Source organism: Xyrauchen texanus, chromosome 18, assembly GCF_025860055.1.
Source record: "Xyrauchen texanus isolate HMW12.3.18 chromosome 18, RBS_HiC_50CHRs, whole genome shotgun sequence".
Taxonomy (NCBI): domain Eukaryota; kingdom Metazoa; phylum Chordata; class Actinopteri; order Cypriniformes; family Catostomidae; genus Xyrauchen; species Xyrauchen texanus.
In genome coordinates this window covers 45364116-45380546 of record NC_068293.1, presented here as the reverse complement: position 1 = coordinate 45380546, position 16431 = coordinate 45364116, and the positions used below count along the sequence as shown (strand labels likewise).

At 45.2% G+C, this 16431-nt stretch overlaps 2 protein-coding genes across 6 annotated transcripts in view; one reads left to right on the top strand and one right to left on the bottom strand.

Moving 5' to 3' along the window:
• Positions 1 to 178: 178 nt before the first annotated feature.
• Positions 179 to 10895, bottom strand: LOC127658924 (UBX domain-containing protein 4-like). 4 transcript variants are annotated; one of them, XM_052148497.1, is made up of 13 exons: positions 10720 to 10895; positions 10280 to 10382; positions 8307 to 8335; positions 7736 to 7854; positions 5669 to 5819; positions 5374 to 5548; positions 5217 to 5271; positions 4962 to 5126; positions 4576 to 4703; positions 4019 to 4121; positions 1411 to 1542; positions 1077 to 1279; positions 179 to 876 (listed from the first exon to the last, which is right to left on the bottom strand). In XM_052148497.1, the coding sequence occupies exons 1-13, from the start codon at positions 10799 to 10801 to the stop codon at positions 738 to 740; spliced, it is 1584 nt and encodes a 527-aa protein (XP_052004457.1). In that variant the 5' UTR covers positions 10802 to 10895; the 3' UTR covers positions 179 to 737. The 4 variants fall into 4 exon arrangements, with proteins under 4 accessions (XP_052004457.1, XP_052004458.1, XP_052004460.1 ...); XM_052148498.1 differs by having other exon boundaries at positions 1077 to 1276; XM_052148500.1 differs by having other exon boundaries at positions 5374 to 5500.
• Positions 10896 to 11288: 393 nt separating this feature from the next.
• The window catches only part of rab3gap1 (RAB3 GTPase activating protein subunit 1), a 26945-nt gene continuing 21802 nt past the window's right edge, over positions 11289 to 16431 (top strand). For both annotated transcript variants that reach the window (XM_052148475.1, XM_052148476.1), the window contains exons 1-6: positions 11289 to 11323; positions 11441 to 11496; positions 12454 to 12529; positions 14103 to 14235; positions 14309 to 14387; positions 14482 to 14601. In XM_052148475.1, coding sequence (XP_052004435.1) covers positions 11306 to 11323; positions 11441 to 11496; positions 12454 to 12529; positions 14103 to 14235; positions 14309 to 14387; positions 14482 to 14601 — 482 coding nt within the window. In that variant the 5' untranslated portion in view covers positions 11289 to 11305. The remainder of the gene's footprint in view (positions 11324 to 11440; positions 11497 to 12453; positions 12530 to 14102; positions 14236 to 14308; positions 14388 to 14481; positions 14602 to 16431) is intronic.

Here is a 16431-nt window from a genome sequence, read left to right as displayed (position 1 = left end):
CGTGTCTAACATCTGTGATGCGCTGTTATTCAACACTTAATACATAAATAACTCCAATGTTGTATTTCTATTGTGCTGTGAGGTTATATTTTCATCATACGGCCGTGGGTTCAGTGTTATAATGTTTCATGACACTGATTCATCGCAATAGACTTCAGAAAGCATCTGAAGAGGAAAATCATCCTTTATTAGTACTATTATAATTACAAAACCATTATTATACATGGAACTGAAGGTTTAATAGCAGTTAGACGTCATTTTGCAGAAATAATTCTTTCAAAGTACAAATTGTCTGTATTCTACATTCAAACATTAATGCATGAGCACTTCCTGAAGGCAGTTACAAAACCCAAAGAGAAAATATCTGATGGGATTTACAGCTTGATTGAAAAACACATTTTATTCTAGAGTTAAATGGGAAAGAAGCATCTGTGTTTCGGCTAGTATAAAGTCTATTGCGGAGGCGGTTTATGATGATGTCATGGGGTCTGAACCGGCACATGAACACCAAAAACACTCCGACCTCACAGCGTTGATTATTGAATTAAATAAACAGTAAAGCTCCCGTCAATAACAACAGATGCACATCAACATAGTGTTTCTCAAGCTAGCGTCCTCAGTGGAGCCGGATTTAATGTACCCGTGCGAGATGAGGGGGTAAAGAAGGGGAGGAAATGTAAATAACAGCCCTAAATGAACTCAACATCAGAGCGAGAGACCGTATGTGTGTGATGTCACTACATCTGTTGTGTCGAGTTGCCGTTCCAGGTGTTGTTGTCGTCTTCACCGTCTTCTTGCGTACGCAATCGGTATATTTTACCATCTTTTTTGAAGTCGTCGGGTCTTTTCTCGAGAACCCTCTTACGAACTGCATCTCTGAATTAAAAACAAAAAAGTTAATTTAATTACATTATCGGCTGAAAACCACAAAGCAAATGTAAAGTGTCGTCCTTCCACTAGTACATGTGAACTGCAGTTAATAGTTATCTGTGTGTATTTTGGGTTTTGACCAATCAGCATCCGGGACCACAACCCTCCCTCTTATGAGGAGTGACTCATCGGTGTGTCAGCTGTACCTCGGTGGTTCTGCGGCGGTCTTGTATGTGTGCGCTGTGTGCTGGTTGTGGCTGCGAGCGGCTGCAGGAGGTGTACTGAAGATGAAGCCGCTGATGAACCTCCAGACGGCCAGCAGTGGGTACAGTAAAGAGTCCAGAATGGCCCACAATCCCCTGCTGGAGGACGAGTGCACCACACTGTTGGAGGGACGACTGGACTGCTGCTGGGACGGCAAGAGAGAACATGGGTCATGTGACAACACCTACCGGATTACAGTGAGATTCTTGATCATAAATGTGTATCTGTGAACACAAAAGCATATATCAAATAAAAGGGAGTGTGCGGTGTTCTCACCGGCAGCAGGACGATGGAGGCACTGGGTGTGAGCTCCAGCTCCACAAGAGTTTTCTCCAGATCTTCAGTGCTGAACTCTCTCCTGGGAAACATAGTGGCCAAAGAGAAATGGCCATACCTGTTTCCAACTTCCTGTGCGAGCACACAAATGACCCGTGTGAGTGACAGGACACAGTGTAGATCAGATGTTCTCAACCGGGTTCGATTCAGAACACAGATTTCACATTGGACATCAAGTTGCGTCACAACACAGTTAATGCATGAGTGGGACATTATTTTTGTTGTTGATGTCAACCAAAGATACAGGATGTTTTTATTCGCCATTTTAAAGGTTGATGAGCCGATAATATTTATTATCCACTTTATTTCCTAGTATTAAAAAAAAAAAAAACACACACACACGTGCTCACACTCACTCACTCGGGCACGCGCTCACACACACACACACACACACACTCACTCTCACTCGCTCTCACACACTCACATGCACGCTCGTTCGCTCACACACTCGCTCACCCTCACGCACGCTCACACACTCACCTTCACACGCGCACTCACTCGCTCGCTCACACACTCACTCACCCTCACGCACGCACACACACTCACTCGCTCACACACTCACCCTCGCTCAATCAACCTCACGCACGCACACACACTCACTCGCTCACACACTCACCCTCGCTCAATCAACCTCACGCACTCACTCACACTCACTCACTCACTCACTCGCTCACCCTCACACACACACTCACACACTCACCCTCACCCTCACCCTCACACTCTCACCCTCACACTCACTCACCCTCACGCACACACTCACTCGCTCACACACTCACTCACCCTCGCTCAATCAACCTCACGCACTCACTCACACTCACTCACTCGCTCACCCTCACGCACGCTCACACACTCACTCACTCGCTCGCTCACACACACTCACTCTCACTCGCTCACACACTCTCTCACATGCACGCTCGCTCGCTCGCACACTCGCTCGCCCTCACGCACGCTCACACACTCACCCTCACACGCACGCACTCACTCGCTCACACACTCACTCACTCACCCTCACGCACGCACGCACACACACACACTCACCCTCACGCACGCACACACACACTCACTCGCTCACACACTCACTCACCCTCACGCACGCACACACACTCACTCGCTCACACACTCACTCACCCTCACCCTCGCTCACTCAACCTCACGCACGCTCACTCACTCTCACTCGCTCACACACTCACATGCACGCTCGCTCGCACACTCGCTCACCCTCACGCACGCTCACACACTCACCCTCACGCACGCGCACGCACTCACTCGCTCGCTCACACACTCACTCACCCTCACACACTCACGCACGCACACACACTCACCCTCACGCATGCACACACACACACTCACTCGCTCACACACTCACTCACTCACCCACCCTCGCTCAATCAACCTCACGCACTCACTCACTCGCTCGCTCACCCTCACGCACGCTCACACACTCACTCGCTCGCTCGCCACTCACTCGCTCGTCACTCACTCACTCGCTCGCCACTCACTCACTCACTCACTCACGCTCACTCGCTCACGCTCACACACTCGCTCGCTCACCCTCACACACTCACTCGCTCGCTCACCCTCACTCACTCACGCTCGCTCGCTCGCCACTCACTCGCTCGCCCTCACGCACACACACTCACCCGCTCACCCTCGCTCAATCAACCTCACGCACTCACTCACACTCACTCGCTCGCTCACCCTCACGCACGCACTCACACCCTCGCTCGCTCACTCAACCTCACGCACGCTCGCACACTCACTCACTCTCACTCACTCACATGCACGCTCGCTCGCACTCGCTCACCCTCACGCACGCTCACACACTCACCCTCACGCACGCACACACAAGCGGGCGGTCACACTCACCCACGCGCACGCACACAAGCGGGCGCTCACACTCACACGCACGCGCGCTCTCACACACACGCACAAGCGCGCTCACACAGACACGCACAAGCGCGCTCACACAGACACGCACAAGCGCGCTCACACAGACACGCGCGCGCACACACAGACACGCGCGCGCACACACAGACACGCGCGCACACACACACCCTCACTCGCATCACTCAGCAGCTGATTATCTGAAAGTGGTTTTGGATGTTGAAGCAGCACAGATGATGTAAGACAGTCTGAGTGTTTAAAACATGTCTGCACATTCAGTAGTGACATCATAAACCACATTTCTCCACCTCAAGCTGCGTTCACACTGCCAGCGACAAAACAACCTCATCTTATTCAGTTTCAATGAGAGCTGGCGATTTCTGGCAACACGAGCGATGGCGACCGGATGTGGGCGTGTCCAATGACACGACAAAGTTGAGAAATTTTTAAATTCATGCAAATAAATAGCGACTTTTGGAAGCGACAGCCAATCTGAGAGAAGATGGTAGAGCTCACGTGATCCTAATATTTGAATAATAATATTAATTGTACAGAAACAGTGCTGTATAGACTCTCCAGTGACCTAACCGCCCGCCTGTCAGTGTGATCGCAGCTTCATTCTGGGGTCAGACAGTCCGGTCTGTTCATCGCCATGGAGACCAACCTGAGCAGCAAACCGTCTGGCCTCCTGCAGCAGCGTCTCTGATGGAAACTGGTTAGTGAAGGACGAGCCGTCAGGAAGACGAAACTGTATCCTGGTAACAGCACTGCGGAGTGACCAGTTAAAACAGCGATCAAATACAAGAAACACACCAACAATGCAAGATTCTGAAGGGTTTAAAAGCAGAAATGGGACGTTTGTATCGTTTTTAAGGTGATTATATTCATTATTCCACAAAGAAATGTCTAAATCTTCCTTTTGAGGTGGGACGACATTTCTCAGCAGACGAACTTCTGATTGTGGACGGATGCTTCAGGTAAACCGTATATTTCGGTCTCCTCGTGCATGATACATGTTGACATTGAGTCAAAGATTGGACAGAAGTTTGCACAGACATGTGACTCTATAACACTAATCCAATGATAACCCGTGTAATGTACAAGTCTAGTGGCAAGTGTGTACTTAAACATTCGCCACACAGACTGGAATTACGGTACTTCCTGTTGGAACGGACAGGATGTCCCAGCTGATGGATTAATCCAGATCAGTGATGATGGTACCTTCTCTCTCTCCGTGCGCTCTCTCTCTTAGCTTCCTGTTCGGCTGCTCGAACGTGTCCTGCTGCTAACTGCGCCACTTCTGCTTCCTGTTGAGTCCGAGCGTTACGCGCCGCTCTGTCAGCGCGGTCCTGCAAAACACAATCACATAAAAGCTCAATATAAATGCCATAAATGAACGTGAATAGAACGTGTGACATGAGGTCCTTAAAGCACACGCACAACACACTTACTTACTGCTCCAAAAACTGTTTCATCAACAGCCATACGGGTAACGTTTCGACCCATGTTAGGCTCTGAGGAAGACTCTTACATGGGTCGAAACATTAACAGTGTGGCGGTTTATTAAAGAGCAGTAAGTGTGCAAGTGTTTATGAGTCATGTGATACCAGAGCGATCTGTTGTTTGACTCGCTCTCTGGCCGCTTTCTCTTCAGCTTTCTCGCGGTTTCTCTCGTCCAGCAGGCGTTTGGTTTTCTCCTCCTCTTGTTTCCTCTTGTAGTCCAGTATCTCCTTCCCCATCTGACGTCTCTCCAGCTCCTTCTTCAGCTCATTCTGAACACGAGAGGAAAATAAATCAGTGTTTACACACCGGACGATGAGACCTAACGCACATTGGGATTAGTCCAAACAGGAGTGATTTACCTCCTCTTCCGCTTTCCTCATGCGCTCGCGTCTCTCCTCCAGTTTCTTTGTTAACCTGCACGCGACAACTCACGAATGACCAACAGCTCAAATGACAACAAATATTTCAAGACCAGTTGACATGGTTACTATGACAACAGTGAGATGCTCCGCCCACCTCTCCACCCGGGTGTCTAAGGGCTCCTCTAGCTGCAGCGCGTCACCTGAAGAGATGCTGTGGTCGTTTACACCTGCAGTCACGTAACCAGACGCTCCATCCTCCTCCATCGGCACAGAGAGGGATTCTGGCAAAACAGAGCGATGAGGAATGTGTGATCTGTGAAGATCTGGAGCTTCAGAGAGTAAGAACACATCAGACAAAGCTGTTGAAACATGTACAGGAGACACATTTGCATTTTACACCAGCATGACACTACAGTTATTGCAGCGGATCAGAAATACAGAGTGATCACCTTTAGATGCCGTGGAGCCACTGTTGGCAGACGTGACCGTCGTGCTCAGAGTGTCCTGTGGGTCAGAGGTCAGCACTGGGGTTTGAGGGAGTCTCTCGGGGTCCATCATTGCACTTTCACTCTGCTGTTTGTGCATCTGTACAGAAAGAGTCTGTGTGTATAATCATAAGAATTCCGATTTCAATCTTTATCGTTCACACGTGAGTCTTCCAATATGACATATGAAGATGTTTAGGTTGAAGTCTAAAAACCGGAAGACAATTAACGGTTTTTTTCACGGGTACCCTCAGGAGTTTTATAATGGCACTTTTGGATTAATGAGTAAAATAAGGTCAGTGGGAAATTAGGGAGACATTTTCACAACATCAATGACACACAGTCATACCCTCAACGTTACTTTTGACGTTTTTTCTATAAAAGTATCTTGCTAACAAGTTGCTAAATAAGGACTACTATGGTTTTCCATTTCGTTCTCTAGGAACTCGCTAACGTAGCATGCGTTTTTTAGCTTCGAAATTCCCTTTTGGGGTATGACTGCGTGTCCAGGGGTGGACTGGTCATCAGGGGCAACGGGTGTTATCCTGGTGGGCCGCTGGGTAATTTGGGCCGGCCCATTGCTCCTACAGGCAATATAGGTGGCTGCCCTGGGCTCCAACATGATGCACATTTACTCTGAACCTCTCGTGGACCTCATTATTTGACATACAATCACAAATACGGTGACAACCAAAGACAACATATTAAGTATAAGACGAGATCTGAATCATCACAAAATGACAGCGGGGTGTGGGCCAAACAGAGGGTGAAAGCCTGTCCCAGGAGGTAGTACCGAAGGGTAAGGATGACCCACTTGATGGCCAGACACTCCTCCTCAATGAAGCCGAAAGCTTCCGGCTGATGTACAGCTGCTCCCCCTCCACCACCTGGGACAACACGGCTCCCAACCCCCGTCCGACGCATTGGTCTGTACAACGAAAGGGAGAGAAAAATCAGGAGCATGTAACAACGGCCCACCACAAAGCGCAGCTTTCACCTGCATAAAAGCCAGCTGGCACAGCTCCGACCACTGGACCGGGTCTGGGGCTCCTTTTTAGTGAGATCGGTCAGTGGGCTGGTGACGTCCAAATACTTAGGCACAAACCTCCTATAATAGCCAGCCCCAGGAACAGCCTCACCTCCTTTTTGGTCTTGGGTCTCAGACGGGCCGTAACAGATGCGGTCTTATCAATTTGGGGGCACACCTGACCGTGACCCAAGTGGAACCACAGATACCGTACCTCCACCCGGCTACTTGCGCACTTCTTGGTGTTTGCCATGAGTCCCGCCCCCCCAGATGCTGCATATGCCGCTGCCAATCATTAGTGTATTACTGCGTAATCCACCAGAACCAACACAAAGCGATGCCCGTGTGCCGTCCGCTCGAATGGCCCGAGAAAGTCCAAATCAGTTCTTTCAAAAGTGAACTCGATCAAAGCAAGCAGGTGCAATGGCATCCTTTGGGTGACCGGCGGATTCACCAGCTGACATACACGGCATCTGCGAACATCCCCGCGATGCCCGGCCAATAGAAACGGGCCATTAGACGGTTCAGTGTCTCTCCTGCCCTAAGTGACCCACCATCGGATTATAATGAGCCGTCTGGAATAACAGTTCCCCACGGTTCTTCAGTATCACTAACTGGGTTGTATCTTCCTTTGACGGAGCGTCCTGCGTCACTCAATAGGCGAGTGCAATGTCTGGCTGAAGGCGTGACCATCAATCACTCTCACTTGGTCAAAGGCATGCCTAAGGGCGTACTCACTCTAGGCCCGGTTGCCCAAGCACGACTGTCCCCCCTCTACTCCTTTTAGTCCCAGTCCAGTCCGCCCCATGTTGTAGAACAAACGTAATTTACACCTCGGACATTATTTTACTTCAATCCAAAACTGCCATTATAAAAAACCACAGGAAAATCCAGAGGGAACCCACAGAACCTTCCGGCATCACCTACTAATTGGCGTCACGGCTGAAGCGCTCCATCACAGTGAAAACATCATGTCATATATTATCATACATATGTTCATTAACCTCTTTGACTTTGTTGAATCTGCGTGCGAGTTCCTCTGCCGTGACACTTCCTGCGATGACTTCCAGTGGAATGCCATTCTCTCCGATGAAGAAACTGGACGGGATGCACAACACCGGATCTGTACACGCTCAAGAGTTAAGAGTGAACAGCATTGCTTTAATGCACAGGTACTGTATAACCCAACAGACACAATGCACTGATATAAGGTCATGTACAAATGATGTGGGGAAAAGAGTTCATTTTCCACATAGAAAAGTACAAATTCAGATTATGCATATTTTTACATGCTTTACTTTTGTTAATTGTATTTATTTTGGTAGGTGTTTCCTATATTACACATACAAATTATTATAAACTTTATACAACACAAACTTACAATTAAACCATCAGTTTTTCATTATGACTGATATGCAAATATTTGTCTGATAATATCGAGGCCGATACATCCCTAATTAATGCCCGCTGACGAGGCTGAAGTGAGAATGATTTAGGGAACAACAGCCCCATTAAACAGACAAATAAAACCACATTCAAGCAATCCATTATCTGCAGAAACATGATGAAGGATACAGATCTGTGAAAACTGCACACACGTTTCACTGGAAGAGAGAGAGAGAGAGTTAGTGAAGGTGAATTAATGACTGTATCAGATCATGTAGAATCACACACACACACACAGACAAACAGTCACAGTCAAACACACACACACACACACAGACAGACAAACAGTCACAGTCAAACACAAACACACACACACACACACACACACAGAGACAAACTAAGGTGGCAACGGTATGAGATTTTCACGGTATGATAACAGTCTCAGAAAATATCATTTGTTCATGGTTTTCCAGTTCAAGGACATGCATCATGTGACATTATTTTGTTGTTGATGTCAACGTTTGTCTTTCAGCACTCAACGGAGTGACACAGACTGCATGACTATGATAAATAATTATGGCAAGAGTTAACATACAGGCGTGAAGAGACTTCAACATTTCTAAACTGCACAAATAATAAATACATTTACATCTCTGGCTTGCTTTTGCTCGCATGTCAATGATGCAGAGATCTACTTCTATATTTAATTGAATCACTGAGAAGGTTTACCTGCAAAGTAGCACCAAACATCACAAGCAGCCTCAAGAATGGACACAGAGTATTTGTATAACACTTTTCCTTGAGCAGAATATTGCACTACAGATCGCTGAGTTTGTTCAAAGGGGAAAGCGAGACGGTTGCCAGGCAACTCTTATCTGGCAACCCTGAGCATGTTAAAGTCCCCATGAATTAAAAATTTACCATACTTGCTTTGTTTGCCTAAATTGATTTTTTTGTGCTGAAGAATTCATCCATGCAAGTCAATCCACACAAAAAAATTTTGGGCTTTGTAATCTTTAATCAAAATCTGAAAATTACCCGCCCCTCTGCATTGGAGGACCTTGCCTGATGACGTAGGTTTGACGGTTTAGGTGTCTCCTTAACATCCGTAACCACGCCCCTCCAACTGACAGTAGACAGGCTGCCTGTGTGTTTGCGAGCATTGACAGCGTGTGAAAGGAGAGATGGCGAGGAGGTGCATTTTTGGTTGTGACACTCACGGAACACTTTTTACCATTCGAACCCTCCGCATGTATCGGCTCAAACATGTAAGGTCTGATTCCCCCCGTGACGAAATGATCCTCCGTGTGTTCCTGTTCTTCTTCATCATCTTCCTCCTCCTCCTGCTGCAGGAAGCGGACTGCTGGCGGTGTTTCAGGCGGCGAGTAATCCTCAACAACTGATTGTAAACTTACGTTAAGATCTGCCTCCATTTCTGAATGAAACACCTACTTTTTTAGATCCAATCAGGTGCTAGTTGGAAAAAAGCCACGCCCACAATTTTGCCTCATTTAGTATTCCGTTTCTCTCGGAACTACGTCACAACACTGGAGAAAAGTCGTTTGCAACTTCCGGTTCACGTGGACTTTAAACGCTTGTGGAGATGCGTGATGTCCCAATGCAAGTCTACTGAATTATCCAATGAAAAATAAAAACGCTTTTACGATAAGTGAGGCTGTAAATTGCCCATGTCTGCTTTAACTGTTTGTGAGAATATCATTAAATCTGCCTCAGCAGTCTTAAATAGTCGATCACTTGTGCGGCTGCCGAAATATCTTCAATGGGAGAACCATGACATTGCTCTTTCCCTGCCGTCCGCGACCCAGTCCGAATAAACCAGTTGAGAAACACTGCTTTAACTCACACACACACACACACACACTCATGTCAGTCCTCCTCGGCTCGCTTCTCTGACATTTTCTGCTGCATTTGTGTGTCACAAGTTGACGAGTCGACAGGCAGACAAGGAGGAAAGGAGATGAGCACACACGCGCATGTGAGAATCTCTGTCCGGTTGCATTTTTTTCTCTCAATACCATAGATAAGCAAATGTAAATGGTATGATAACCCTCAATTTTCAAACCGTGGTATACCGTGAAACCCTAAGACAAATACACACACACACACACAGTCAAATACACAAGTCACAGTCAAACACACACCTCTGTGCGTCCACTCGAATCGCAACACAGCTGTTCAGCGCCGCATTAGACACAATATCAGACCTCCAACTGGACATCAACTGACTGGACTGATCATCATCACCTGGACAAACAATTAGTTCACAGTTAGTGATCAGTCGAACAATACAATTACAAACAGTCCAACTCTGAGCAGTCCAACTCCTGCAGTCCTGTCTGTGAGCACACGAGTGACATATTCACTGCAGTCGTTATTAGTGTTTTACATGATTATAATGTTATAATGCTGCTGTTGCGCTTTCGACAGAATCACTTTCACATAAATGACAAGAGCTCTCACAGTGGCACGTGTCATCGGTTATAATCGTGTTATAGTTCTGGTTATAATAGTTAAAGACATCAATGACAGCTTATGTTGATGACGACGGTTAGCATTAGTGCTAATGTGAGTGTTGAGTCACCTGTAATCACCACAACAAACACACATTTGAGGCGTTTAGCGGCCGCGATAGCCCTGGGAATCGAACCCTCAAACCAACGCATGATTCACCGCTGCTGCTCACTCTCTGTTTGTGTGTGTTGCAGTTCAGAAAGATTCGAGAGACAGCTCACCAGAACCTGCCGTCAGAACACGGAATTAGAATGACGCGCGGGACACTCTGGGAAATGTAGTGTGTAATTGCTGCGTCAGAAAATTTTACAAGTGTTTAATGTATTTTCATATTTGTACTGAAGACTAGCGAAATGACAGAACACAATATAATGTGTGCTGTCTAAAAAAATAGATTATGTGAATATTTCAGGACATTGAGAACTTATACATTGTGTATTTTTAGGCCACATGGTGTCAAGATATTATAAAACGATGAGATGTAGTATGTAGTGTTTTAATCTACAATAATTCAGAAAATAACACGACCGATATCTTTGTTGTTGTTACTTTTGAAAAGTTTTGCATTTGTTTGTTCATTCCACACGTACGTGTACAGATGACACGTGACCTGACGGCGTGACGTCACTCTTACCGCGGACCTGAACAGAGCCAAGATGGCGGCTGACAGTGACGTGAGTTTCTTTCGAAATGCGCATTATGTTGTATTTTGTACACTCTTTTGAAGTGTCATGTGTAATATAAGTGTACATTGCTCATTCACGTGTCAGTGTTTATCGTTGTTGTTTCAGCCGGAGTCTGAGGTGTTTGAGATCACAGATTTCACCACCGCATCCGAGTGGGAGAGGTACACAAACAAACATTTACAAGTAACAAAACAGGCTTTAAATGCATGTGCTCGAGTTAAATCGAGAAGAAACATGTCCGTTTTAGTGTTTTATGTGCTGTCGTGTAATATCTCCAGTTGTAAAGGCTGCAGAAGATACATTTAATCAAATGTTTGACATGATAATCCCATTTACAAGCATATGTTTGTTTGAAAGTGTTCTCTGTCTAAACTTAACAGAACAGTGACTTGCAGTGTTTAGTAGGTTTTGATGTTAAATGTAATAACAGTTGTTAATTAGCTGACTGTGGTCATCATTTAATGTGCTAACACGTGTAATTTGGGAACATACTTAAAACATTTAGCGGCTTCTCATTCAATGTTAGTATTGTTTCTGTCCATCACTGGTTTATTTATGTTCCCTTTTCTCTGATTGCACATGTACATCACCAGACATTTATTTAAAGTGTGTTTTAAGTAACGTTTTTAAGATGGTTATCCAATGTTAATTAGAATGTAGTATCGCTGTCATTAGTGATGATATAATGTAATATCGCTGTCATTAGTGATGATATAATGTAATATCGCTGTCATTAGTGATGATATAATGTAATATCACTGTCATAAGTGATGATATAATGTAATATCGCTGTCATTAGTGATGATATAATGTAATATCGCTGTCATTAGTGATGATATAATGTAATATCGCTGTCATTAGTGATGATATAATGTAAATATCGCTGTCATAAGTGATGATATAATGTAATATCGCTGTCATAAGTGATGATGTAATGTAATATCGCTGTCATAAGTGATGATATATGTAAATATCGCTGTCATAAGTGATGATATATGTAAATATTGCTGTCATAAGTGATGATATAATGTAATATCGCTGTCATAAGTGATGATGTAATGTAAATATCGCTGTCATAAGTGATGATATAATGTAAATATCACTGTCCATGTCTGTAGATTTATATCCAGAGTTGAGGAAGTGCTCAATGACTGGAAGCTGATTGGTTGTCGTGTTGGGAATCCTCCACAGAAGGTAATTCCTTAATTATTACCTTTGATTACAGATCTACACTGCAAATGTGGGTCAGTGACGTTATGCTAATTTTTTTGTCCATATCTATTGTTATTTAAAAATATGTTAATGTTTTAATTTAACATTTATTTTTATAAACGACTATTTGAACGATTATTAGAAGGATTATTCGACTATTCTGGCGAGTATTTTTGTCTTGTTTTCCATTTAAAATGGTCTAGAAGTCCTTAAAACCAGAAACATTTACTTGAAGATCAGCATATAAGATATTTAGACTTGATTTAAGAGAATATATTTTAAATATAATTGTATTTTTCACTTGTTCATACTTCTGCGAGTGCATTAAAGACAAAATATACTCCTATTAAAAATAAATGCTCTTAAAGGAAGTCTAAATATCTTATTTGCTGCTTCTCAGGTGAATGTATCTGGTTTTAAGGATTTTTCGATATAATTAATTATTATATTCAACATTCTCCAATAATAGTTTTCTCTTCTGCAGTATCTCTGCTAAAGTAAATGTACATGAGGAGTTTTATATCTTTATATTGTATAACGGGTGAAGACTCTCTCACCTTTCTGTTCATTGGATTTCCATCTTTAACTCACAAACAAACTCTTTCTTCTTTATAGAGCTGCATATCGCTGATATTCTCCAGCATAAGATCCGCACGTGATGCTCATATTATAATTCACTGTATCGCGAGCAATCATGTTATAATCTAGCTGCAGCCATCATTCACCAGTGACGGGCGCCTCCGCGCCAGTGTAGAGAGCCAACATGTCGTTGTTTTCTGTAAACTGCATTTTTAATGAATTTTTTTTGGGGGGGGGGGGATTCCCCTTTTTCTCCCCAATTTGGAACGCCCAATTCTCAATGCGCTCTGAGTCCTCGTGGTTGCGTAGTGACTCGCCTCAATCTGGGTGGCGGAGGACGAATCTCAGTTGCCTCCGCATCTGAGACCGTCAATCCATGCATCTTATCCAGTGATTTGAGCATGTTACCGTGGAGACATAGCGCATGTGGAGGCTTCACGCTATTCTCCGCTGCATCCACGCACAACTCAGCACACGCCCCACCGAGAGCGAGAACCACATTATAGCGACCACGAGGAGGTTACCCCATGTGACTCTACCCTCCCTAACAACCGGGCCAATTTGGTTACCCCATGTGACTCTACCCTCCCTAACAACCGGGCCAATTTGGTTGCTAAGGAGACCTGGCTGGAGTCACTCAGCACGCCCTGGTTTCAAACTCACGACTCCAGGTGTTATAGTCAGTGTCAATACTCAGATAGCCACACCCGCTCCTTATGAATAATTAAATAGATCTGAACCAAAAAATTTGCTTTACACCATTGACCCTAAATCACTTTTTTGTAGAAATTGTGATTTAATGTTTTTTCAAAAATGAATGAATGAATGCGTTCCTACAAACTTGGCACGTGTTTAGGTTTGAAAAAAAGATCTCAGACAACCTTCTTTGTCAATAACCCATATAATAACAATAATAATAATAATAATAATAAAAGAGCGATTTTACCAGTAGCTGACAGAAGTTAACTGTGTTCAGGGGGAGTTCACAAGCGGTTCCTGGGAGGAAACGTCTCAAGAGATCAACTTTGCAGATTTTAAGTTTTCTATCTCACATCACTATCTGAAACAAGAGACGGCAGAGAATGAGAGCAGAGACGAATCAGAGGAAGGTAGAGTAGATCATTGACCTTTGACCCCTTTGAGCGCCGCAGCTGTAGTTTGACTCGTCTTGTGTGCTTTCAGATGCGGTTCCTCTGGCCATGCAGGACCTGCTGTGCATGAACAATGACTTTCCTCCTCGAGCTCACTGTCTGGTCCGATGGTAAGCTGTGAATATGAAATCAAAATCACTCCGGTCTCATCAATGCATGTTATTTATGGTCTTACTCTATAGTCATGCATGTTGTTATTTGCAGGTATGGCGTTCGAGAGTTTTTGGTGATTTCTCCAGGAGCAAACTGTGAAGCCATCATCAGTGAATCTAAATGTAACCTGCTGCTGAGTTCAGTGTCCATCGCTCTCGCCAACACCGGCTGGTGAGTGCGCGCTTACACGCTGATGATGTCACACACGAGCAGAGAGACAGACAGCTGTCTATAGTCACATACACTCCAGCACTACTCCTGCTCTCTCATCACTTCATTATTGCCTGTGTTGATGCATTACATGTGTGGTGGAGTGAGAGCTGAGCCCTTCAAAGGCAAAACACAGTAACTACTCTAAAGTGAAAACACAAGTTATGCAATTCTCATGAGATTTTATGGCACTTGTGACCTTATTTACAGCACCTCTGAATTACAAAACATAGGACATTTTATCTTCACTTCAATAAATAATGCAGTGGGTCAAATCTGACCTGAATAGGATGAACTGGGGACTGTTCAACCACAAAGACACATCGAATGTAGTCCAGATATTTTGGTGTGTGTTTAGGTGGGAAGTTTAGGATACATCACCAAGCCTTGTACCTCTTCGATTAAGGAAACCTTTTTGCAAAAAAAAAGTAAATTAGGAGGTCTGTGTATCTCAGCGAGTATTGACGCTGACAGTCACACCTGGAGTCATGAGTTTGAATCCAGGGCGTGCTGAGTGACTCCAGTCAGGTCTCCTTAGCAACCAAATTGGGCCGGTTGCTAGGGAGGGTAGAGTCACATGGGGTAACCTCCTCGTGGTCGCTATAATGTGGTTCTCGCTCTCAGTGGGGCGTGTGGTGAGTGACTCCAGCCAGGTCTCCTTAGCAACCAAATTGGGCTGGTTGCTAGGGAGGGTAGAGTCACATGGGATAACCTCCTCGTGATCGCTATAATGTGGTTCTCGCTCTCAGTGGGGCGTGTGGTGAGTGACTCCAGCCAGGTCTCCTTAGCAACCAAATTGGGCCGGTTGCTAGGGAGGGTAGAGTCACATGGGGTAACCTCCTCGTGGTCGCTATAATGTGGTTCTCGCTCTCAGTGGGGCGTGTGGTGAGTGACTCCAGCCAGGTCTCCTTAGCAACCAAATTGGCCCGGTTGCTAGGGAGGGTGGAGTCACATGGGGTAACCTCCTCGTGGTCGCTATAATGTGGTTCTCGCTCTCAGTGGGGCGTGTGGTGAGTGACTCCAGCCAGGTCTCCTTAGCAACCATATTGGCCCGGTTGCTAGGGAGGGTAGAGTCACACGGGGTAACCTCCTCGTGGTCACTATAATGTGGTTCTCGCTCTCGGTGGGGCATGTGGTGAGTTGTGCGTGGATGCCGCGGAGAATAGCGTGAAGCCTCCACACGCGCTACGTCTCCATGGTAACGCGCTCAACAAATCACATGATAAGATGCGCGGATTGACGTTCTAAGACGTGGAGGCAACTGAGATTCGTCCTCTGCCACCCGGATTGAGGTGAGTCACTACACCACCACGAGGACTTACAGCGCATTGGGAATTGGGCGTTCCAGATTGGGAGATAAAAGGGTAAAAAAAAAAAAAAAGAGTAAATGATTTGGGTAAAAAAAAAAAAAAAAAAAAGAGTAAATTATTTGGGTAAAAAAAAAAAGAGCAAATTATTTGGGTCAAAAATGACCCAAACACTGATTAAGGGTTAAATCATTTCAAGTCCTCTTGAGGCCTCTTGGCTGTTATAATCTACATTTGGATGCACACTCAAACAACTTCAAGCCATTTCACTGTGAGAGGTTTCACTGTTGTTGTAGTTACTGTATATTGGCTTTGTACTGTCCTCCTGAAATACCTCCAGCACCCATTGGGCGAAACTTAAACACCCACTATGACCCGCTAGCATAGCTGTGGAGACTTCTGCATGGCTAAGCACAGTTTACAGTTTCATCACACTAAGAGTTGAGATATAATTGATCGCTCAGATCACGAGTGTTGTTGAGGA

Excerpts from the sequence above, each read along its gene's own strand:
- LOC127658924 (XM_052148497.1), bottom strand. The coding sequence starts at position 10,801 with ATGCGTTGGTTTGAGGGTTCGATTCCCAGGGCTATCGCGGCCGCTAAA. Across the intron at positions 5,549-5,668 it reads TGGCTCCACGGCATCTAAAG|CTCCAGATCTTCACAGATCA; the intron begins GTGATCACTCTG and ends TACTCTCTGAAG. Across the intron at positions 4,704-4,961 it reads TCAAACAACAGATCGCTCTG|GACCGCGCTGACAGAGCGGC; the intron begins GTATCACATGAC and ends TGTGTTTTGCAG.